This window comes from Oncorhynchus mykiss, chromosome 16 (assembly GCF_013265735.2).
Source record: "Oncorhynchus mykiss isolate Arlee chromosome 16, USDA_OmykA_1.1, whole genome shotgun sequence".
NCBI lineage: Eukaryota > Metazoa > Chordata > Actinopteri > Salmoniformes > Salmonidae > Oncorhynchus > Oncorhynchus mykiss.
In genome coordinates this window covers 38,635,873-38,661,535 of record NC_048580.1, presented here as the reverse complement: position 1 = coordinate 38,661,535, position 25,663 = coordinate 38,635,873, and the positions used below count along the sequence as shown (strand labels likewise).

General features: G+C 43.2%; 1 protein-coding gene across 2 annotated transcripts; it reads right to left on the bottom strand.

The window, feature by feature from the left end:
* Positions 1–400: 400 nt before the first annotated feature.
* LOC110491922 (ATP-dependent 6-phosphofructokinase, muscle type) lies at positions 401–23,192 on the bottom strand. 2 transcript variants are annotated; one of them, XM_036946802.1, is made up of 22 exons: positions 22,999–23,192; positions 21,233–21,306; positions 20,879–20,956; positions 20,153–20,342; positions 18,095–18,260; positions 15,035–15,188; positions 14,767–14,862; positions 9,596–9,688; positions 9,262–9,387; positions 8,995–9,059; positions 8,805–8,868; positions 8,527–8,673; positions 7,996–8,066; positions 7,727–7,814; positions 7,302–7,454; positions 4,503–4,667; positions 4,118–4,179; positions 3,847–3,958; positions 3,607–3,706; positions 2,982–3,087; positions 2,410–2,563; positions 401–475 (listed from the first exon to the last, which is right to left on the bottom strand). In XM_036946802.1, exons 1-22 carry the CDS (start codon positions 23,078–23,080, stop codon positions 473–475), a joined length of 2,349 nt encoding a protein of 782 aa, XP_036802697.1. In that variant the 5' UTR covers positions 23,081–23,192; the 3' UTR covers positions 401–472. The 2 variants fall into 2 exon arrangements, with proteins under 2 accessions (XP_036802697.1, XP_036802696.1); XM_036946801.1 differs by having other exon boundaries at positions 401–2,563.
* Positions 23,193–25,663: the final 2,471 nt, after the last annotated feature.

The window sequence follows — 25,663 nt, the reverse complement described above, 5'->3', positions numbered from 1 at the left end:
GTAGGAAAGGTGATGGTTATGAATGTAGCCCTATGGAAGATACCAATGTGACAGTAGTCAGGGGTCATGAAGAAAGTCCAGACGTTTTGTCTGTGTATTGGAGGGAGGTCAAGCTTTGACAAGTTTGCACGAGAAGTGAGAACATTAGCAACTTTGGGTGTCTTTCCAATGCATAACATTACATTTTTCACAACATTTAGCTTACGAATGCCCGAAAGAGTTTCCACTTTCGCGAGGTGACTGCAACTGTACTTCACTTGAGCAAGAAGCATTTAACCAGTTTTTTTTTTGGAAAGATTAGGTTGATTCTTACGTCTTGACATTGCATTTATTTGTATTTTAAAGGAAATACATGACAATTAGTGAGCTGTAAATCATGCACAAAATAAAGCACAAGAGCCAAAATCGTAACGTGTTTAATTCTTGAAGCAGTAAAACTGGTTTCCAGATCAGGGCAGCGCACACACAGGGTTCACTGATTGAGAAATAAAAAAAAGTGTAAGGAAAAATGTTTGAGAAGATCAAAAAGAAGAGAATATGCAAGTCCAAAAAGAAGACAACAGTAAGAAAGAATGTAGCTCTTCTTTAGTTTAGTCAGATGATTCATTAAACCAGAAACATACATGCAAAACAGACATTCATGTAACATTTTTTTTTTAAAGTACTCTTCCCTTTCATGCACCTCTTCCTTCTCCATATGCCAGGGGTCTCCAACCTTTTCTAGCATGAGAGCTACTCATAATTGCTTTCCTAGCTTTGAAACATGCACTCCTTGTATTTTCCCGAATTCTGTTCTCTCTGTTTTATTTTTTGTGGTTTGGGATTTATTTTTATTTAACTCAGAATTACAATTATTCATAGAGAAACAATGCAATTTTATGTTCTGAATCAATGTCAATGCTTAAATCACACCAGAATACCATCTTTCGGCCTGGAAAAAAACCCAATTCTGATTTGAATGTAATACCACTTTAAATGCACATTTTGCGAGAGAGGAACGTGCTGGTTTAGCGATGTTTTTGCAACTGCATATGTCATACCAGTTTGCAAAACAAAAGCCCACCCAATTGATACAAATAATCATGATATAATTCTGCCAGGTAAGCCTGGTTTTCAGTTGACATTAAAATGATTAGGTTTGGGGTTAAGTCTTTCTGTCTACCGAGAAGACAATTGTTATTTCCGCTAACTGGTATACGAAGTGAATGATAGGCAAACGCGCACACCACACAGACATACAGGGGCAATATTGCGGGAAATGTATTGACAGATATTGTTACGTTTGGGTTTTAAGCCAGTTGTGACTAACTAGGGGTAATGTCAATGTGGATTTGATAGTAGCCGGGAGCTTGGTGTGTGTGTGTGTGTGTGTGTGTGATACTTGACAGTCTGCAGAGTTCTCATTCTCAGCCCGAATCCAACCGCGATCGGCCCAGTCTTTTAGTCCTACATAATAATAAAACGCTTGATTGTATTTAAAGGCATTAATGACTCGTTTGCTGTCTAATGGCATGAATTATTGATTGATTATATTTTAGTAGGCTAAATTAAGACACAACGTGCGCTCACAGCTTGATGGATTGATTATACAAGGCTACTACGAGGTGGGTCGAGCAAAAATACATTATTTAGGCTATTGCTTGCTAAATGTTTCTGATCAGTGATGGATGAGCTAACAAATAAATGAACCACCACCTCCACTTGCCCAGCCAGAGATCAATTAAGCAATATACAGACATAAATTCAGTGAAACAAAACCATATTGATTTATCAGTCAAGTCGCAGGCATTAGGTCGGGTGTATCACAGGCTACTACCGAGTGAAGAGCAACATACACTTGTTAGGCTTCATAACATGCTTGCAAAATGTTCTAATCAGCGAATATGAGCAAACTAGAATAAAGATTATCACTAGCACTCACCTCAATTGAATTAACATTTTCCCAGTCTAATTGGGAAAATAAAAATATTTGGATATCCAATCTGACATTGATTTAGCAAGAGGAGTCCCCCCACACTTGTCGCAAAAAGAGCGCAATGGGGCAGTCACAATCAAAACAGTGATGAAATGAACCCACAAGACTGACTTTAAACAATTTGGGAAGTGCATGTATTTTTCATAACTATTTGGTGGGCTGCTCCAATTGGCCTGTTGGAGAACCCGGATATAGACATACATCAGAGGTGGCTGGTGGGAGGAGCTATAGGATTGTAGTGGCTGGAATGGAAAAAAGGGAATGGAGTCAAACATGTGGTTTCCATATATTTGTGTTTGATATTGTTCCATTTATTCCATTCCAGCCATTACAATGAGCCCATCCTCCTATAGCTCCTCCCACCAGCCCTCCACTGACATACATGTAACATAGAACAATTACTCTTCCTCCTCGTGTTTCGTGGGGGGACATGCCTTCTTCATCAGTGGCGCTGGCATCGACACCCTCTTCTTGATAACATGCTCCATGTGGGCATGCTCAGATGTGTCCAGGCTGATGTTGTATTTAGCAAGGATCTTCATGATTGGCCTCAGTTTCAGCCACCACGATGTTTTGGGGATGCGGTGCCTGGACAGGACAGCAGAGGGGGGTAGAGAAGCCTTAATAGGAATGTTAGGGATATTTTGGCCCTGTCCAGGAACAACCACTAGCCCTTACCTCTAGACACTCGTGGAGATCTGAGAGGATTGGATAGCAATATGGTGATAACAGGTGCTAGGGTTAATTTCTGGACAAGGCCAATATAAAAAGTGGTCCTTTGTAGCTCAGTTGGTACGGTATGGCGCTTGTAATGACACAGTAGTGGGTTCAATTCCCAGGACCGCCCATATGTAAAATGGATGCACACATGACTAAGTCATTTAGGATAAAAGTGTCTGCTAAATGGCAAATATTATATTATTATAGAATAATCAGCAACTGCCACTTTCAAGTTAAGCGTCATAGATTTTATTTTTGAAAATATGTATGATTTAAAGGATCTTACACAAAGTCTGTCTGTTCCTTCAGCTCAGCAAGAGGCTGGAAGGTCAGTGCTCTCTTCTTCATGCCCAGCACACAGGCAGAGTCTGGGGTGTTAGCGAAGATACGACCTGGAGAACAGGAGAAGAAGATTAACTGTCACAGAGACAGAGATTTAAAAACAAGTATATGAATTTGTGAGGTATAAGCAGGGGTTATCTCACGTGGACAAACGCACGTAACAGAGGACGGTATCGTAGCGTCTGTCTGTCAGATTTTCTACATCACTGATCATTTAGACAAATTACGATTTCACAGGCTTTCGAATTTTGGAAGAGGGGACATTTGGCCCATAGACTTGCCCGAAATATGCAGCGAGAGGGGGGTGGAGCTACCATCGTGCTTCAGCTCCTCATTCTAGTATATTTTCTAAGACGTCTGCCCCCAGAACTTAATCAAGCATCTGACGCAATTATGCAAGATTTTAGTTCTGGGTTTCTGAGATTAAACCAAGGGATACAACGGACACAAAATGTACTATCAATGGACACATTTATTTTTTACATCCTATCTTCTACGTATGTGTACATTACAATTGCCACTAAGACACATGGGCTAATTGGAGACATCCCACAGCCTGTCTGTCTTACCGTGTCTATAGACCTCCTTGAGTTTCTCTGTTATCCACAAAACAGCCTTGGAACCCATCTTGGTGCCAAAGTTCCGGTCGAAAGGTGTTGGGGTGCCGCCCTGGGGAGAGGGAAGGTTGTATTACTGCATCTGAAGTCGACGTGCTGTATGTTCTGGAAAAGCTATAATATTAGGGACACTCTTCTACTACTTCTAATAGGGTGCCATTTGGGGATGCGGCCTTGTCACTGTTAACAGACCTGTTGCATGTGTCCCAGAACGTTCTTGCGGCAGTCAAAGATGCCCTTGCCCTCCTCAGAGTAGAGGGCGAAGATAAAGTCTGTGGTGTAGTTGGCATTGCAGTTCTCATTCCTGACACACAGAGGAATAATCAAAAGGTGTACAGATGAGATCTAAACATGAATGTAATGTGTATACACACTGTTGAAATGGCATGGCAGTTTTGGGTTTTGGGAAAGGTACAAGCATGGTAGATGAAATTGAATGAAGGAGTGCTTGAATGAACCCCACCTGAGAATCAAACCTCTCTTCACATCTGTCTTCATCTTCTGCACGAGATGCTCTACGTTCATCTGTAAACCAGAGCCCGTCGGTCAGCACACCTTGGTACCATGTAAACTATATAGAGGCCAGTTTGTACCATGTATACTTTTACGTAGAGGAGAAACTTAAGCCTAGTCCTGGACTAGAAAGTATGTTCAATGAAGATTCTCCACGGACAGCGCCTCTCCAGGAATAGTGTTCATGACTAAGCTTAATCTGTGTCCGGGAAACTGGCCCAAAGATTTTCACAAGCTGACAGACTGGTGTAGACTATGTATGTGTCTAAAGCTCTCCATGTCATGATAGAGACAAAGAGAGACTGCAAGAAAGTGTGTATCCTGCTTCAGCTCACCTCCAGGTCTCTAATACCAAATTTGTCCTCATAGATGTATGCAGCATCAGCCCCAGCAGCCAGACCTGCCATGGTAGCCAGGTAACCACAGTACCCTCCTGCGGTCTCAATGATGAACACACGACGCTTGGTGCCTGCTGCTGACTGCTTGATCCTGTCACAGGTCTGAGGGGACAGGGAACAGAGAGGAGACGGGTTAAGAGGGGGAGACTGACAGTTTTACAGCATCAGAGTATGTGAGCTGAGCGGAGCTGGAGCGGAGCGAGGAGCGGAGCGTGCCCAATTTGTCACTGGAGCGTGGAGCCTTCTCGCCCGCTCCAATTTCGCTCCAAGTAGCGCTCACTTCACGAGCTCAGGGTATGCCCGTGCCAGCATTAATTAGTAGTCTACTTGTGTGCTGCTATAGCCCCTTGCTTTATCTACTGTCATGGAGTTCGCTAAATATTTTCATAAAGAAACCGATAAAACACAGGTGCTAAATCAAGGTGACTTACAAAGATGAGGACCAAGAGCAAGAGAGGGAGTGTGGTGATGTAGAGTCCACAACTAAAGAATCATAGTGGAATCTGAAAAGACATGTATACTGAAAACACGATTTGTGTACTTACTACGTGCACATGCTAAAAGAAAGGAACGAGGCCGATAGGGGCGGCAGGGTAGCCTAGTGGTTAGACTAGTAACCGGACCGTTGGACTAGTAACCGGAAGGTTGCGAGTTCAAACCCCCGAGCTGACAAGGTACAAATCTGTCGTTCTGCCCCTGAACAGGCCGTCATTGAAAATAAGAATTTGTTCTTAACTGACTTGCCTGGTTAAATAAAGGTTAAAAAAAAAAATAGAGGTGGTCATTGTAGCAAAGTATTTCTAAACGAAAAATCAGATCTCTTAAACGTTTCGTTCATTTTTGTTCTATTTTCTGTACAATAGGCCATAATAGATTTTGTCCCAATAGGCCTGGCATATTCCCACGTTCAATGAGCTTTCCGTTTTGATCGATTTATTTTGCCTAAAAGCTTTTAGGCCTACCTATAGAAAAATAAAAAATTAACTCTGCATCTCTGCCTAGTCTGGCAAGAGTGACCAAGAGGGTGTTTATCATCCCCAGTGTTGAGAGGATACTCTCCAGGCATCATCGCACGTGCCTGAAGTCACAGACTGGCCAAACTTGTGTTTCTAAAAATGAATTCAAAAGTCATTGTCCCTACCAGCCTACAGTTGCACTCGCAAATGCTTCACAATGTTTTTCTTTGTAGGCTAGAGCCTTGAAATAATTGAAATACTATAGCCTAAATAATTCATTTTCGTTCCTTCTTAGGCTCCCTGTCTGGCTCCTGACCTATTTAGACTGTTTATATGAGGTTAATATGACATGTAGCCTATTTGAAATGGAGCGCGGGAGTTGATGAGCGGGATTTCCAACCACTCAATGCACACATTCAGAATATGGAGGTTATGGTTTAGAGTAGACCATGTGCCCTAACTGTTATTGAGCTGGGCCATTAACATCTTGTTTTTATGGGACAATTTCAGGTACACCTCCCTGTTCCAGCACCTCCCTGTTCCAGTTTAAAACGTTTTCACCCTACTGAACATGACCCAGGTGTTGGTGTTACTTATGGTGATGGTGTGTTCATGTATTACGGTACTGGCCATGGTTATGGTGTTGATATGTTACATTTCTGATCGCGGTGATGATGTATTACGGTACCGACCGAGGCGGTGGTGTTGATGTATTACGGTACCGACCGAGGCGGTGGTGTTGATGTATTACGGTACTGACCGAGGCGATGGTGTTGATGTATTACGGTACCGACCGAGGCGATGGTGTTGATGTATTACGGTACCGACCGAGGCGATGGTGTTGATGCATTACGGTACCGACCGAGGCGATGGTGTTGATGTATTACGGTACCGACCGAGGCGATGGTGTTGATGTATTACGGTACCGACCGAGGCGGTGGTGTTGATGTATTACGGTACTGACCGAGGCGATGGTGTTGATGTATTACGGTACTGACCGAGGCGATGGTGTTGATGTATTACGGTACTGACCGAGGCGATGGTGTTGATGTATTACGGTACTGACCGAGGCGGTGGTGTTGATGTATTACGGTACTGACCGAGGCGGTGGTGTTGATGTATTACGGTACTGACCGAGGCGATGGTGTTGATGTATTACGGTACCGACCGAGGCGATGGTGTTGATGTATTACGGTACCGACCGAGGCGGTGGTGTTGATGTATTACGGTACTGACCGAGGCGATGGTGTTGATGTATTACGGTACTGACCGAGGCGATGGTGTTGATGTATTACGGTACTGACCGAGGCGATGGTGTTGATGTATTACGGTACTGACCGAGGCGGTGGTGTTGATGTATTACGGTACCGACCGAGGCGATGGTGTTGATGTATTACGGTACCGACCGAGGCGATGGTGTTGATGTATTACGGTACCGACCGAGGCGATGGTGTTGATGTATTACGGTACCGACCGAGGCGGTGGTGTTGATGTATTACGGTACCGACCGAGGCGGTGGTGTTGATGTATTACGGTACTGACCGAGGCGATGGTGTTGATGTATTACGGTACCGACCGAGGCGGTGGTGTTGATGTATTACGGTACCGACCGAGGCGATGGTGTTGATGTATTACGGTACTGACCGAGGCGATGGTGTTGATGTATTACGGTACCGACCGAGGCGATGGTGTTGATGTATTACGGTACCGACCGAGGCGATGGTGTTGATGTATTACGGTACCGACCGAGGCGATGGTGTTGATGTATTACAGTACTGACCGAGGTGATGGTGTTGAGGGCTGTGTCAGCGCCGATGCTGAAGTCTGAGCCGGGGACGTTGTTGGAGACAGTGGCGGGGATGACCACCATGGGAATGCACAGCTCTTCATACTTATCTCTGCCCTGCACCAGCTCCAGACCACCCATATACGCCTGGGAGAGGGGACAGGAGGAGAGAGGAGAGGAAAAAGGGGAGGGAAGGAGATGCGAGAAGAGCAGCAGGGGTTACACTACTGAGGTACTGGGCTTGTGTGTCTTTTGTAGTTACATGTGAGATCCCACATAGACATTACATTTACATTTTAGTCATTCAAATTCTCTTATCCATGATGACTTACCTACTTTTAGAACATTGACTTGTAATTGTAAGACAGCCACACATTAAAGAAGACATGCATGTGATGAGACAATCTTCTGACTCTTACCTCGAACCCTCCAATAATCACCAGAGAGTGGATATTGAACTTAGCGATAGTCAAGCTGATTTCCTCAATGTACTCAGAAGGAAGGACTCTTCAAATAAAGGACGATTTAGTTAGTAGTGTGAAATATCAGCGATTTACCGTATCACTGCCCCAAAAATGATTTTACATGTCAAAATGAGTTTTGTGTGCCCCTCAGTTCCACTCCTGCTGACAACCCAAACTATTACACTGTATTCATCCTGCATCCTAATAATCATTCTGAGTAGTACCTCTTGGTGCCCAACTCAGAGCCCCCCTTTCCAGTCCAGCCTGACACCCCAGTCCAGGTGATAGGCTCAATCTGTGGAAGACAACAAAGTCAAGGGGTCAAGGGAGTGAGGTTTCCAGATTCACTGGACAAGAGTTATTGTACCAGGCAGAGGAGGCTGCTGGGAGGAGATATAGGAGGACGGGCTCATTGTAATGACTAGAATGGAATACATGGAACGGAGTCAAACATGTGGTTTCCATATGTTTGATACTGTCCTCCTATAGCTCCTCCTACCAGCCTCTTCTGGTACCAGGCCACACTTATTCTATATTTAGATTATAGATGACCTGGATCTGTACACACAAAGCATCCAAGAGTGTTGATCTAGGATCAGTTGAGCCTTTTAGATGTTGCATGGACAAAAGGGACCTGATCCTAGATCAGCACTCCTACTCTGAGACGCTTTATGAATATGGGGCCTGATAAAAAGAGGAGTTTTGGCTGAGAGGAATGGGCTCTACGCAATGTGTAGTGCGTAGGGTGTACATACCTTTCCTTGAGCGAGACCCTCGAACCCGTCATGAACGGCCAACATGTTGTGTCCCTGAATGATGCCGATCCTCACTGCAGAACGCACAGCAGCATTCATACCAGCACATGGAGCACCAATGTTTACTATAGCCACGTTGATGTTGCTCTGCAGAGGAGGAGAGGAGAGGTAGAGAGGAGAGGTGACAAGAAGAGAATGGTGACACATTTCTGTCAGTGCTAGAGTCGTAACTAATTTAACTAAACTCAGGTGTTCATTATGTAGCTGTTGTTCCCCACCTTGGTATCTGGAGGGTTGATGTGGGCCAGCATCTTGTATGTGTTCCAGTTGTTTTCAAAGCTCCTGGACACGGCCAACAAAACAGTGATGTGTTAGTAGACTGTGATAAAGTTCATATGTGACATCCAAGTGAGTTTCAGCAATAGTGAAGCCATTGTAAGAGTGGTAAAAGTAGGCTAGTGTTCTTACTTTCCTCTGAGCTTGATAGCATCCTCCCATCTCTTCTCAGCCATGGCAGTAGTCACATCCTTAGTCTGGGGGTGGGGGGGAGGGGGAAGATCATTAATGCATATTTACATAGAAGTTGAATCATCTGCCATCTCAGTCCATGTCATTGTTTTTCTCTGCCATATAATAATCAAAACCCTTTAGTAGTCAATTAAATTCTTGACTATGATGAACCCATTTGAATGGCACACATACAACAGTTGATGTGGGTTAGTGACTGATACTGACCACTTGGACACACTCCATGAGGGGCAGCCTGACGGCCTGGTTACCGGACAGACTGACCACACAGGCTGGGGTCTCTGGAGTGGCCTCCAACAGGGCCATCACAGCCTCCACACCCATCCTGCTGCCCTAGGGGAGAACACACACCAGGGTTAGACACACACATCACGGTCAAACACAATCACGACACACCGTAGCTAGATACACACAAAGACACACCAACAGAGCCAGAACCACCTCCACACCCATCCTGCTGCAGTGGGGAGGAGGGAGAACAGATAAACATCACACATTTAGACATGCTCATACGCACAGAGACGGAGAGAGAGAGACCTACCAGGATTCTGTCGAAGGCTGAGGGAGTGCCGCCTCTCTGCACGTGTCCCAGGACAGTGGTACGGGTGTCAAAGCCCAAATTCTTCTCCACCAGCTACAAATGTAAGAAGCACACACAAAGAGCTGTTAACAACCGTCAGTTCAACCGTATTCAACCATGACAATGCAGTAGAATCTTAGCACTTTAACTCTGAGGTATTATTTGGGAAATCGGCCCTATTGTGGGCTAAAATATGCTGACACATTGTTCTGTCAGTTTTATAGTCTTTTAAGTAATATTTAATGTGTTAATTGTGTAGCCATTGTCCCCCCTTGGTATCTGGAGGGTTGTTGTGGGCTAGCATCTTGTGTGTCTTCCAGTTGTTTTCAAAGCCATCTTTTTGTGTGTTGCCTTCTTTATGCTGGAGTGTTTACGGACATATTCAACCTCTCCCTATCCCAGGCTTTTGTCCCCACTTGCTTCAAGATATCCACCAGGGTAATTGAACTAAATAACTATCGCCCTGTAGCACTCACTTCTGTCATCATGAAGTGCTTTAAAAGGCTAGTCAAGGATCATATCACCTCCACCTTACCCAACACCCTAGACCCACTACAATTTGCATACCGCCCCAACAGATCCTCGGACGACGCAATCGCCGTTGCACAGCACACTGCCCTATCCCACCTGGACAAAAGGGATACCTATGTGAGAATGCTGTTCATCGACTACAGCGCTGCCTTCAACACCATAGTGCCCTCCAAGCTCATCACTATGCTCAGGGCCCTGGGTCTGAACTCCGCCCTGTGCAACAGGGTCCTAGACTTCCTGACGTACCGACCCCAGGTGGTGAGGTTAGGCAACAACACCTATGCCACGCTGATCCTCAACACAGGGGCCCAACAGAGGTGTGTGCTCAGACCCCTCCTATACTCCCTGTTCACCCATGACTGCATGGCTTCGCACGACTCTAACTCAATCATCAAATTTGCTGACGACATTAGTGGTAGGCCTGATTACCAACGACAATGAGACAGCCTACAGGGGAGGAGGTTAGAGCCCTGGCGGAGTGGTACCAGGAAAAGCCATCCACATCGACAGGGAGCAGTGGAGAGGGTCAAAAGCTTCAAGTTCCTTGGCATGCACATCACTGAGGACCTGAACACTTTTAGTTGTTGCAGAAATTGACCCACTACGCTGTTTATTTTCTGCATCTATGTAAAAATGTTAATAAAAAAATATTGTTTTACGGTTAGGAATGTTTCTTAACGTTAAAGGCTCCCAATTTCAATCAAACGTTTTAACAGTCACACACCTAGCCCTTCACAAACTTTGACAGATGCACCATTGACAGCATTCTGCCGGGCTGCAACACCGCCCTGTTACGGCAACTGCACCACCTTCAACCGCATGGCTCTCTAGAGGGTGGTGCGGTCAGCCAAATACATCACTGGGGGCACGCTGCCTGCCCAAGAAGATCATTAAGGACCTCAGCCACTCAAGCCACGGTATGTTCACTCTGCTACCACCTAGCCGACAGAGACGGTACAGGTGCAGCAGAGCCGGGACGAGAGACCAAGAAACTGCTTCTATACCAGGCCATCAGACTGTTGAACAGCCATCACTAACTGGCTACCTGCCAGACACTCAGCCCTGCACCGTGAGACTAATGCCTCATGTATAGAGTATACAGTGAACGCTGCTCACCTCATATTCAGTTTATATACTGTTGTTTACTCACTGTGTATGTACAGTGCATTCGGAAAGTATTCAAACCCCTTAACTTTTTCCACATTTTGTTACGTTACAGCCTTACTCTAAAATGGATGCAATAAAATAAAAATCCTAATCAATCTACACACAACACTCCCCAAACATGAAAACAGATTTGACATTTTAGCTAAATGTATTAAAAATAAAAAACAGAAATACCTTATTTAGATTCGAAATTTAGCTCAGGTGCATCCAGTTTCCATTGATCATCCTTGAGATGTTTCTACTTGATTGGAGTCCACGTGTGGTAAATTCAGTTGATTGGACATGATTTGGAAAGGCAAATGTTTATAAAAGGTCCCATAGTTGACAGAACATGTCAGAGCAAAAACCAAGCCACGAGGTCAAATTAATTGCCTGTAGAGCTCCGAGACAGGATTGTGTCGTGGCACAGATCTGAGGAAGGGTACCAAAAACATTTCTGCAGCATTGAAAGGTCCCAAGAACACAGTGGCCTCCATCATTCTTAAATGGAAGAGGTTTGGAATCCCCAAGACTGGTCGCCTGGCCAAACTGAGCAATCGAGGGAGAAGAGCATTGGTCAGGGAGGTAACCAAGAACTCGGTCACTATGTCAGAGCTCCAGAGTTCCTCTGTGGAGATGGGAGAACCTTCCAGAAGGTCAACCATCTCTGCAGCACTCCACCAGTCAGGCCTTTATGGTACAGTGGACAGACGGAAGCCACTCCTCAGTAAAAGGCACATGACAGCCTGCTTGGAGTTTGCCAAAATGCACCTAAAGGACTATCAGACCATGATAAACAAGATTCTCTGGTCTAATGAAACCAAGATTGAACTCTTTGGCCTGAATGCCAAGCGTCACATCTGGAGGAAACCTGGCACCATCCTTACGGTGAAGCATGGTGGTGGCAGCTTTATGCTGTGGGGATCCAGACTTGAACCTGATCGAACATCTCTGGAGTGTCATGACTCTCCTGGTCGAGGATCCAAGGCCTCAGATCAGCTTGGCAAATGAACAACAGAGAGACGGGGCGGGGCTTGGCCAGTTTTATGACACTTTCACACCCTGTAGTGAATCAAGTTACAGTTATAGTTCTGGCTTTCTAGTAGCAAGATTGGAATTACTTTGTTAGAGAAAAGATTTTGTAACATAACAAAATGTGGAAAAAGTGAAGGGGTCTGAATACTTTCCAAAGGCAAATCAAATCAAATGTATTTATAAAGCCCTTCTTACATCAACTGATATCTCAAAGTGCTGTACAGAAACCCAGCCTAAAACCCCAAACAGCAAGCAATGCAGGTGTAGAAGCACGGTGGTTAGGAAAAACTCCCTAGAAAGGCCAGAACCTAGGAAGAAACCTAGAGAGGAACCAGGCTATGAATGGTGGCCAGTCTTCTTCTGGCTGTGCCGGGTGGTCAGTTGGCTTTTCATAGCCGATCATTCAGAGTATCTCTACCGCTCCTTCTGTCTCTAGAGAGTTGAGAACAGCAGGTCTGGGACAGGTAGCACGTCCGGTGAACTGGTCAGGGTTCCATAGCCGCAGGCAGAACAGTTGAAACTGGAGCAGCAGCAACTGTTCTCATCCTAATACTATTACTGTACGTACCATTTCCTTTTCCAAATTATATACTGTCTATACACATCACGTATTTATATTCAGGATTCTCACACATGCTCACTCTAATATATCTCTGTGGATTGTTACAGTGGGGCAAAAAAGTATTTAGGCAGCCACCAATTGTGTAAGTTCTCCCACTTAAAAAGATGAGGCCTTTCATCATAGGTACACTTCAGACAAAATGAGGGAAAAAAATCAAGAAAATCACATTGTAGGATTTTTAATTAATTAATTTGCAAATTATGGTGGAAAATAAGTATTTGGTCACCTACAAACAAGCACGATTTCTGTCTCTCACAGACCTGTAACTTCTTCTTTAAGAGGCTCCTCTGTCCTCCACTCGTTACCTGTATTAATGGCACCTGTTTGAACTTGTTATCAGTATAAAAGACACCTGTCCACAACCTCAAACAGTCACACTCCAATCTCCACTATGGCCAAGACCAAAGAGCTGTCAAAGGACACCAGAAACAAAATTGTAGACCTGCACCAGGCTGGGAAGACTGAATCTGCAATAGGTAAGCAGCTTGGTTTGAAGAAATCAACTGTGGGAGCAATTATTAGGAAATGGAAGACACACAAGACCACCGATAATCTCCCTTGATCTGGGGCTCCACGCAAGATCTCACCCCGTGGGGTCAAAATGATCACAAGAACGGTGAGCAAAAATCCCAGAACCATACGGGGGGACCTAGTGAACGACCTGCAGAGAGCTGGGACCAAAGTAACAAAGCCTACCATCAGTAACACACTACGCCGCCAGGGACTCAAATCCTGCAGTGCCAGACGTGTCCCCCTGCTTAAGCCAGTACATGTCCAGGCCCGTCTGAAGTTTGCTAGAGAGCATTTGGATGATCCAGAAGAAGATTGGGAGAATGTCATATGGTCAGATGAAACCAAAATATAACTTTTTGGTAAAAACTCAACTCGTTGTGTTTGGAGGACAAAGAATGCTGAGTTGCATCCAAAGAACACCATACCTACTGTGAAGCATGGGGGTGGAAACATCATGCTTTGGGGCTGTTTTTCTGCAAAGGGACCAGGACGACTGATCCGTGTAAAGGAAAGAATGAATGGGGCCATGTATCGTGAGATTTTGAGTGAAAACCACCTTCCATCAGCAAGGGCATTGAAGATGAAACGTGGCTGGGTCTTTCAGCATGACAATGATCCCAAACACACCGCCCGGGCAACGAAGGAGTGGCTTCGTAAGAAACATTTCAAGGTCCTGGAGTGGCCTAGCCAGTCTCCAGATCTCAACCCCATAGAAAATCTTTGGAGGGAGTTGAAAGTCCGTGTTGCCCAGCAACAGCCCCAAAACATCACTGCTCTAGAGGAGATCTGCATGGAGGAATGGGCCAAAATACCAGCAACAGTGTGTGAAAACCTTGTGAAGACTTACAGAAAACGTTTGACCTATGTCATTGCCAACAAAGGGTATATTGAGTATATTGAGATAAAAGTATTGAGATAAACTTTTGTTATTGACCAAATACTTATTTTCCACCATAATTTGCAAATGAATTCATTAAAAATCCTACAATGTGATTTTCTGGATTTTTTTTTCTCATTTTGTCTGTCATAGTTGAAGTGTACCTATGATGAAAATTACAGGCCTCTCTCATATTTTTAAGTGGGAGAACTTGCACAATTGGTGGCTGACTAAATACTTTTTTGCGGGAATTGTATTGTATTTGCGAGACATTCTACTGCACTTTTGGAGCTAGTAACATAAGCATTTCTCTGCAGCTGTTAAAAGCAACGCTAAAAGAGGTCCTAAAATAACAAGCAAACAAACTCATTTCAACTGCGAGATACAGTAATATGAGGTAGAGCTTGCCTTCTTGATGTCTTCAGAGCTAATGGGGTTTCCAGCTCTGTCCATAGCTCCCTCAGCCACAATAATCACATTCAGACGAGATCCTCTGGCTCGTTGCTGTCAGAGACCAAAGACACAAGATGTCAGCCTGATGATTAGGTACCAACGATGGAAACCGATGAGTGGGATTAAAAATTCTGTTGTAATGTGGTGTGTTTAAAAAGTCATTCAATATGGATAAAGGAATCTTTCAGGTCAGAAGTCAGTCTGTCTGTGCATGTAAACCTACATCAGCCAGTCTTCTGCACAGATGTCCCTCCCATCCATCATCTGGGGGCATCTCTGGGATGAACACCCAGTCAGCACCGCAGGCCAGAGCAGTCACCAGGGCCAGGTAGCCACAGTGTCTACCCATCACCTCCAGGATGAAGGTCCTCTGGTGACTGAGGAGAACAACAGAATAACCATCTTTGTTATAAACCAGGTTCAGAGGAGAAAACTGAAACAGGGTGTGTGAGCGACATAGTGCTGAGTGATTAACCAAAATGTATTTATTTTTTTGTTATTAAACAAAGACATAAAAATAAAAGTTTTTGAACACCTACTCATTCAAAAGATTTTTCTTTATTTTTTACTATTTTCTACATTGGAGAATAATATTGAAGACATCAAAACTATGAAATAATACATATTGAATCATGTAGTAATTTAAAAAGTGTTAAACAAATAAAAATATATTTTATATTTGAGATTCTTCAAATAGCCACCCTTTTCCTTGCTGACAGCTTTACACACTAGGCATTCTCTCAACCAGCTTCATGAGGTAGTCACCTAGAATGCATTTCAATTAACAGATGTGCCTGGTTAAACGTTAATTTGTGGAATTTCTTTCCTTAATGCGTTTGAGCCAATCAGTTGTGTTGTTACAAGGTAGGGAGGGGGCTTGTACAGAAGATAGCCCTATGTGATAAAAGACCAAGTCCATATTATGGCAAGAACAGCTCAAATAAGCAAAGACAAATGACAGTCCATCATAACTTTAAGACATGAAGGTCAGTCAATACGGAAAACTTCAAGAACTTTGAAAGTTTTTTCAATTGCAGTCGCATAAACCATCAAGCGCTATGATGAAACTGCCTCTCATGAGGACCGCCACAGGAATGGAAGACCCAGAGTTAGATCTGCTGCAGAGAATAAATTCATTACAGTTGCAAGCCTCAGAAATTGCAGCCCAAATAAATGTTTCACAGAGTTCAAGTAACAGACACACATCTCCACATCAACTGTTCAGAGGTGACTGTGTGGAACAGGCCTTCATGGTCAAATTCCTGCAAAGAAACCACTACTAAAGGACACCGATAAGAAGAAGAGACTTGCTTGGGCCAATAAACACGAGCAATGGACATTTGTCATTTATTTAGAATTCAAGGCACACTTAACCAGCATGGCTACCACTGCATTCTGCAGCGATATGCCATCCCATCTGATTTGCGCTTAGTGGGACTATGATTTGTTTTTCAACAGGACAATGACCCAACACACACCTCCAGGCTGTGTAAGGGCTATTTGACCAAGGAGAGTGATGGAGTGCTGCATCAGATGATCTGGTCTCCACAATCACCAGACCTCAAACTAATTGAGATGGTTTGGGATGAGTTGGACCGCAGAGTGAAGGAAAAGCAGCCAACAAGTGCTCAGCATATGTGGGAGCTCCTTCAAGACAGGTGAAGCTGGTTGATAGAATGCCAAGAGTGTGCAAAGCTGTCATCAAGGCAAATGGTGGCTATTTGAAGAACATCAAATATAAAATATGCTTTGTTTAACACTTTTTTGGTTACTGTGTTATTTCATAGTTTTGATGTCTTCACTATTATTCTACAATTTAGAAAATAAAGAAAAACCCTAGTAGTTGTTCTAAAACTTTGACCTGTAGTGTAAGTTCAAGTATTTTGAATTCCGTTTAGTTCTGGGTTTTTTTGTGAGCCCAACGGTGTCATTTGCTCTAGAGAGAAATCAAATCATTCACGAAGGAAATCAATTCAAGAACTATGTGAGATGCTGGACTAAAAGGAGTTGTAGATTTCCTTAAGCAAATATTCAACCTAGTTCAGTGCAGAAACATGGTAATTAACTACCATGACCATAATCCATTGCCCCTGTTCTTTACGGCTGGAACAGAGACGGATACACTCTTATGCCTGCTAAATTAGGTTAGATACACACAGACCGCATGAGAGAGGAATGTACACAACAGAACAATGAGAGGGATAGAGGCAGTTCGTGAAAGTATGCCTTGGCTTATCTAGTTTGAATAACAGGTCAAACGATTTAGTCAGACAGCTCTGCAGCATAAATAGGATGACTAACAGTACAGAGATAACGTTAGATGGATGTCTGGCTGGCTCGTTGCTACTGCCTTAGCAGAGATGAGATGATGACTAACAGTACAGAGATAACGTTAGATGGATGTCTGGCTGGCTGGCTGCTACTGCCTTAGCAGAGATGAGATGATGACTAACAGTACAGAGATAACGTTAGATGGATGTCTGGCTGGCTGGCTGCTACTGCCTTAGCAGAGATGAGATGATGACTAACAGTACAGAGATAACGTTAGAAGGATGTCTGGCTGGCTGGCTGCTACTGCCTTAGCAGAGATGAGATGATGACTAACAGTACAGAGATAACGTTAGATGGATGTCTGGCTGGCTGGCTGCTACTGCCTTAGCAGAGATGAGATGATGACTAACAGTACAGAGATAACGTTAGATGGATGTCTGGCTGGCTGGCTGCTACTGCCTTAGCAGAGATGAGATGATGACTAACAGTACAGAGATAACGTTAGATGGATGTCTGGCTGGCTGGCTGCTACTGCCTTAGCAGAGATGAGATGATGACTATAAGGAATACAAAAAATGAAGTCATCAAATAAAAAAAGTAATATACACAACTGAAATATTTCATTATTTCATAGTAATTTCCACTTTTTCTATTGATTTATACCCAATGCACCTGACAGAGACAATGGAATATTTTCTATGTTTTAGCAATTGAAAAAGATCTCAAATAATTTTGTCATTATTTCATAATGCATTTAGTGTTTGAAAAAATGATTGCAACGGAAATTGAAAACCATGATTATTTTTTAAATAATCCAACTGAAACCGAACCAACCTTTAAAAAGCACGAATCGCTCAGCACTAGATTGTGCATGCGTGTGTGTCAGGCTGCCGTTTATGGAGTGTGTCCAAGTTGTTACTTACAGTAATTAAGCCCATCAACTGTGTGTGTGTCTGCTTGTGTTGTGTGCGCACAGTTGCAAATTTGAGTGACAGTGATGACCTCTCCTCACCTCTGTGCGGTAGTGGTGATGGCATCCACCACCTCTATGATGCGGTGCAGAGCAGAGTCAGTCCCGATGGTCATGTCTGTCCCACAGAAGTCATTGTCGATAGAACCCACCATGCCTACGATGTTCAGGTGGCACGATTTCCGGGCCTCGTCATCTGTAATTTTACCTGGAGAGCAAGCATGGTAACAAAGTAGTCAGTCATACACTGTCAGTCAAACACAGCAGCCGTTTCACCAATGTAACCAGGCCTGGGCTTAAATAGTATACAGTTGAAGTCAGAAGTTTACATACACCACACCAAATACATTTAAACTCAGTTTTTCACAATTCCTGACATTTAATCCAAGTAAAAATTCCCTGTCTAATTCCCTGTTAGGATCCCCACTTTATTTTGAGAATGTGAAATGTCAGAATAATAGTAGAGAGAATTATTTATTTCAGCTTTTATGTCTTTCATCACATTCCCAGTGGGTCAGAAGTTTACATGCACTCAATTAGTATTTGGTAGCATTGCCTTTCTATTGTTTAAATTGGGTCAAATGTTTCAGGTAGCCTTCCACAAGCTTCCCACAATAAGTTGGGTGAATTTTGGCCTTTCCTCCTGACAGAGCTGGTGCAACTGAGTCAGGTTTATAGGCCTCCTTGTTCGCACACGCTTTTTCAGTTCTGCCACACATTTTCTACAGGTTTGAGGTCAGGGCTTTGTGATGGCCACTCCAATACCTTGACTTTGTTGTCCTTAAAGCCATTTTGCCACAACTTTGGAAGTATGCTTGACTGATGTCTTGAGATGTTGCTTCAATATATCCACATCATTTTCCTACCTCATGATGCCATCTATTTTGTGAAGTGCACCAGTCCCTCCTGCAGCAAAGCACCCCCACAACATGATGCTGCCACCCCCGTGCCTCACGGTTGGGATGGTGTTTTTTGGCTTGCAAGCCTCCCCCTTTTTCCTCCAAACATAACAATGGTCATTATGGCCAAACAGTTCTATTTTTGTTTCATCAGACCAGAGGACATTTCTCCAAAAAGTACGATCTTTGTCCCCATGTGCAGTTGCAAACCGTAGTCTGGATTTTTTATGGCGGTTTTAGAGCGGCCTTTCAGGTTATGACAATATAGGACTGGTTTTACTGTGGATATAGATACTTTTGTATCTGTTTCCTCCAGCATCTTCACAAGGTCTTTTGCTGTTGTTCTGGGATTGATTTTAACTTTTCGCACCAAAGTACGTTCATCTCTAGGAGACAGAATGCGTCTCCTTCCTGAGCGGTATGACGGCTGCGTGGTCCCATGGTGTTCATACTTGTGTACTATTGTTCGTACATATGAACGTGGTACCTTCAGGTGTTTGGAAATTGCTCCCAAGGATGAACCAGGCTTATGGAGGTCTACAATTTATTTTCTGAGGTCTTGGCTGATTTCTTTTGATTTTCCCATGATGTCAAGCAAAGAGGCCCTGAGTTTGAAGGTAGACCTTGAAATACATCCACAGGTACACCTTCAATTGACTCAAATTATGTCAATTAGCCTATCAGAAGCTTCTAAAGCCATGACATAATTTTCTGGAATTCTCCAAACTGTTTAAAGGCACAGTCAACTTAGTGTATGTAAACTTTTGACCCACTGAAATTGTGATACAGTGATTTATAAATTAAATAATCTGTCTGTAAACAATTGTTGGAAAAATTACTTGTGTCATGCACAAAGTAGATGTCCTAACCGACTTGCCAAAACTATAGTTTGTTCACAAATTGAGAGTGGTTGAAAAACGAGTTTTAATGACTCCAACCTAAGTGTATGTAAACTTCCGACTTCAACTCTATGTTTTCTTTCAAATACTTTCATTGTGCTTGATTGAGTTTTCCTGGCACCATGGAACCAATGGAATAGCCTAAAAAGTGCAAACTTGCCAATTTGGCACTCCAGGCAGACTCAATGAAATGCTCAAAGAATTTTGGAAGAAAACAAATACTATTTGAACCCATGTCTGGAATACACTCAAAGTTCTTAGGGCTTTCCTATGGTTCCTGGGGTTCGGGGGCTCAGTCTTACCGGCTTTGACCAGGTCGACCAGCAGAGTGGCCCACTCCTTCCTGAACTGGTTAGCTCCAGTCAAGCTACCGTCACCCCCAATCACACACAGGTTGGTGATGCCCAGCTTGACCAGGTTCAGGGCAGCCTTCATGCGGCCCTCCCTGGCTCTGAAGTCCATGCAGCGGGCACTGCCGATGACTGTGCCACCCTGGTAGAGAGAGACTCATAGAATTAGAAGAAATAATGGACAAAGTTGTGGACTGCAATTTGGTGGAGCCTGTTAAAAATCATTGAAGACCAAGATGGCCGAAACAACAGTGTTTTTTAACTTTTCTAAACGTGATCTTTAATGATGCATATGAATCTCAACTCTAGGTCAGTTTAAGCACTGAGAATATGTCAGGCTATCATGAAAGAGAGGCAGCTCTGTAATCACACCCTGCTGGGATCTTTCCATCCAGTTTGGCCACATCCAAACTCAACTTAAACACCCTGTGTACGTGGAGGTCAGCTTGTATTACTGGAGCTGACCCCTGCTCTCCCTTAGTTACAGTAGGCATTGTCTATCCATCTATGAACACATTTGGTTGTGTGTTTGTATCTGTCTCTAATATTAAAATAAACCAGTACTCTTGGTTTCTTGTCATTCATTCACTGTAATACCCTCTCTAGACAATGACAGCTTATGACAGTTGTGTACTGTATTGGCATCAGTGCTTGTGAGTGTGTGATAACAGGACTCACCAGTTGCAGCATCATGGACACACTCTCCCAGGTGGCCAGTTTGATGTTGTCTCCTCCATCCACCAGACCCTGGTAACCCTGCACACATCATCAACACAAATACAAACTCCATTATCTTCTGAAATGGGAGACAACACCATGCTACCGCAGCCACACAACTTCTCTCTCAATGTGGGTTGTGATAGAATCCATTTTTGGGGGGTATTTCTTAAAACTTCAGTCAGATAAATCACAATGGTAATCAGGATCAAATGGATAGTAGAGGCCTCTGTGGGTGATCAGCAATGATAGGCAACACATTATCGAGTGAATAAACTTGGATAACAGAACTGTGATTCTACTGTATGACTTTACCTCATGAACAAAGTAGACCTTGGCTCCGGTGTAGATACCAACTCTGACTGTGGCCCTCACGGCCGCGTTCATACCTGATAGTCACAGATAGACAGACAAACATGGGTTTACAGGATTAACACAATAACGAGCAGCTTGTCAAAGCCAAACTGTGACATACACAGGGCCACATCTCACAGAGGTTATGGCGTAAAACAACCTGTTTAACAAATGCTAACATTAAGACTAAATCAAGTTTACATTTGGATTTCAGCATCGTCATCATCAAACACATTAATATGACTTTTATAGCCCCTAAGTGGCTTGATACCCATATATCGATGCTTTATACACATATTTAATGTGTATCAAGCATTGACATATGGGTATCAAGTCCCTTGACATTTGTGTTTTGTGCTCAAGAGTATTTTGGCTACAACATCCGGCTGACACATCCAAAATGGCTCATAAACTTATTTTCAGAATTGGAATAGAGAGGTGTCATGTCTGTAAACAGATCTGTAGACTGTACTCTATCTTCTCTCCATGTTCAGAACACTAAAGGCCAAGATGTGTGGGTGCGTGTTGTGATTGGTTGGTTGGTAGACAAGCATGGTACGGAACCGTCTCTTGTTACAGTAGAGCAGCTGAGAGAAGAGCGTGGCCATATCCTCCATACCGTGACGTTCCACAAAAAAAGGTCAGAGGATCTAAAATTAACACCAAATTAGAGGGGGAGACGGGCGGGGAATAGGCGGGAGATAAGTGGCTTAGAGAAAAGGTTATGGGACACATTTGGAATCATATATCTAGCAATGGTTTTCATTTTATATTTTTTATTTAACTAGGCAAGTCAGTTAAAGAACAAATTCTTATTTACAATGATGAAACAGCTAGACAAACATCAGTTATAATAATAATGTTTAATAGCCACTACACCCTATACCTAGCCACACTGGCAATGTCTCTTGCAACAACTTAGTAGAGATCTGTCCAAATAAATATAATGTAATGGTATTTACTGGTGGGCCAGCTAAGGTATTATGTGAATTTAAAGTATAAACACAGTCAGCACTACTGAAATGTAGTTATATGACATTGCCAGTAAACTACAGTCTCATTTTACTCTACTTTTATTTGTCTCTCAACAATCATGGAGTAGTACACAAATTTGAAGCATAAGTTATGCAACTTGAAGATAAGGAGTGTACTCTGCTAGGGAAAGATGCAGGTCAACAATGTTTGTGTAGATATTGCCAATTTGAGATCCTGGTCAAGTTGGGAAGTTAAGTTATCTGTATCGGGTGTCAGCCTAAAAAGTCCCGTGGCTCTAAGGGTACAGGAAAGCTATCACGCTGTACTCATCACGTTGTCCTCACTGCCCTGCCAACCACAGTAAAGATAAACCTAAAAGCTAAAGACATTCATCAACTCCTGACACCTGGCCTCTGGGACTAAGTGATCATGAAGACACATAATTCCAGAATCTAACTGGCATAACTGATCGCTCAGTTGCCCAAATCTTCTTTGGCTGCTTTTAGCTTGCTTTGGATGTTCTTCAGAGATAACTCCAGCCCTAACTCAATAATTCAACTCGGGGTGTTGAGTTAATATAAACTGTGATGATTTGATTTCACCTACAGAGCTGGAGGTCCTCACAGTCAAACCCAGACTATTGCAGTACTAACACTGGCACACACAAAAAAACACACACACAGTTACAGGCACACAAAACAGTTACAGGCACACACACACACTGCCTCTCTGACGTCACAAATACTTCTTACCTTGGGCATCACCACCAGACGTCAGCACGGCTATAGACCGGCCGATGCCCATCTTGGTTGGATCCATGCTTGTATGTGACATGGTGTCCACAGGGCTCCACACCAACTAGGTGGCGGCACTAAGGAAGGAAAGGAAAAGGATAGATTAGCTGCTATGGCTGCTACCCTGTTTCTCAAGAGAGAATGGTAAGGTCACTGGCTTTATAAGGACACTGCCCCATAGCCCTGCCCCCGAATCTCTCTCAAACACGCACACACACACACAGCCTTGTTTAACTGACCACACAATTCAGTCCCATTCAAAATCTTACTTTCCCTCACACCTAACCTATTCCTAACCCTAGCTCCTATAACCCTAACTTTTACCCTCTATAAATAACATTTGACCTTGCGAGGACTGAAAAATGTCTCTAGTTGGTCAATTTTTGTTTGTTTACTATTCTGGTCCCCACAAGTATAGTTAAACACATCCACACACACACACCTCATGACTGAACTAAATATACATCACAGTGACTGTCACCTCCTAGAGGGCACAGTAACAGAACATATGATAGAATGTAGGCTACATTTAAACATGCTTGAGGGATTAAAATGTGAACATTTAAAACTAATACATTATAATACATTCATCTCTGAGACCAGAGACCTTGAAGGGTCCCTGTGTTCAAAAAGAAATAACAAATGTGACTCTACCCACATCAGGATACTGCTAGTAGACTGCATGTCTGTTATGTTTTGGTACACCCAGCACAGATGATATGAGAAAACCATGATAACATAGAAACTGTAAGTCACCATTAAGTCAAAATTGACATCAGGACCAGGCTTATGCATTTCAAAGTGACGACAATGGCCGTTGCCTAGGAGTTGGCAAGACACACAAACAGATCTGGGACCGGGATAGACAAGCCCACCTACATAAATGTGGCAATCAAAAGACACGGGCCACAGACAGTGTGCTGGGTCATCTCTACCCCCTGTCTACGTGTCCTTTAATTAACCTGCTGCTTCAGAAACAGACAGGGTACATTTCAGATAACCAGCAGTAGAGAATTGCTTACGTGATCATCATGTGTTCCTCATCCAGTATGTGTTACATATACTATAGTCTTGCTGGTCTCCACCACCCCCAGTGTCAGAGATACAGTGGCTGTGGTAAGAGATGACTTGCTTCCTGAAAACACTGTGTTTAAAGTAACTGTCCAGTGTTTCCAGATTTCTGTTAAATATGACCTATAAATAATTACAATATGCATGAAATTGTTTTCCTTCCAAAAATGTTTTAATTAAGTATGTTCAAAAGCAGCCTTTATGTGTTGGAATGGTGTGGGCATACCCCAACGACATAATGTGTGGGCGGTATACCAGCCATTACAAATAATTCTGCGAGTAGACCTCTAACAATGAACGTAGCCTTAAGATGCTTTTGGGAAACGGGGCCCAGTTTGACATACAAGTTTTTAAAAAATAGTTTGAACCCTTTTTCTCTCCAATTTATGCTTTGGCCACAAATACAAGTATAAGACGAGTCAACGACATTATGAGGATGAGTAAACATAATATACACTATTAAAAGTGAGATTTTCACTAAACAGATACTTTAATTTTAGTATGGCCCAGTATAAATTCAGGGAATGTTAAAGTTATTTGTCAATCACCCGTAGACACACATTATAAATTGTAATATGTTATGAGGTTGTGGGGCAGAAAAGTTCAGATGAAGACACGAAATATTTTAACATGCCAAGCGGAACAGTTGCCAAAGCCAATGGTATGCGCTACAGGTCGCGTTCTACATTGCAGTCGCACACTAATCTCCCAAATACTTATGTTGTGCTTTACATGCTACTAACTGAATCAATATATGACTGCAATGTAGATGACGTAACATTAAATAATTGGTAAATGTGTGTCGCGTGACTACTTTACAGGTGTCTGGTGTCTGGAACGCGACCCTAGTCTTGCTCTTCTTCAGAAGTGATAGCACAGGCCAGGGTATTCATCTGTTATGCGGTATAGCCCAGTTAAAGGGAATGTCATACTGCTAAAGGCTTCAGATTCCAGATGGCAATTTCATACACAGCGCTAGAGGCAGTTGACACATAGGGCTGGATTCAATTCAGGTTATAGCTCGATTGAAATGTAAAGGCAATGATCCCGCCTTCGTGGACTGCATTCACGGTAAAAGCAGCGTCGTCTCAATCTGAAATTACCTTTACATTTTAACGTGGCTCTTCTTGGTCGTCATTGTAAATAAGACTGGTTTAAAAAATGAAGAGACACAAGTCTGGCTCTGCGAGATTGCTGTAGTTGATTGACACTGTGCATCAGAACCTAAAAAGCAGTCTGGCTCTGCGATATTGCTGTAGTTGACACTGTGCATCAGAACCTAAAAAGCAGTCTGGCTCTGCGATATTGCTGTAGTTGACACTGTGCATCAGAACCTAAAAAAAACTATATTTCAGTAAGTATAGGTTCCAACGGGCTTCACGACCATGTCATAATAAAACTCACAAAACATGCATAGTACGAGTTTTACACGTCCTGAAATCTACACAATCTGATTTCGGCCTCATTTCTTTAGTGTTTAACACGAAACAATGCTGACATCGATATTGACCCAGTTTTATGAAAAATTACAATCAAAATTCGAATCAAATCG

Excerpts from the sequence above, each read along its gene's own strand:
- LOC110491922 (XM_036946801.1), bottom strand. The coding sequence starts at position 23,080 with ATGTCACATACAAGCATGGATCCAACCAAGATGGGCATCGGCCGGTCT. Across the intron at positions 20,957-21,232 it reads AGGTCTACTTTGTTCATGAG|GGTTACCAGGGTCTGGTGGA; the intron begins GTAAAGTCATAC and ends TGATGTGTGCAG. Across the intron at positions 9,689-14,766 it reads GCTCTGAAGACATCAAGAAG|CTGGTGGAGAAGAATTTGGG; the intron begins GCAAGCTCTACC and ends TTACATTTGTAG.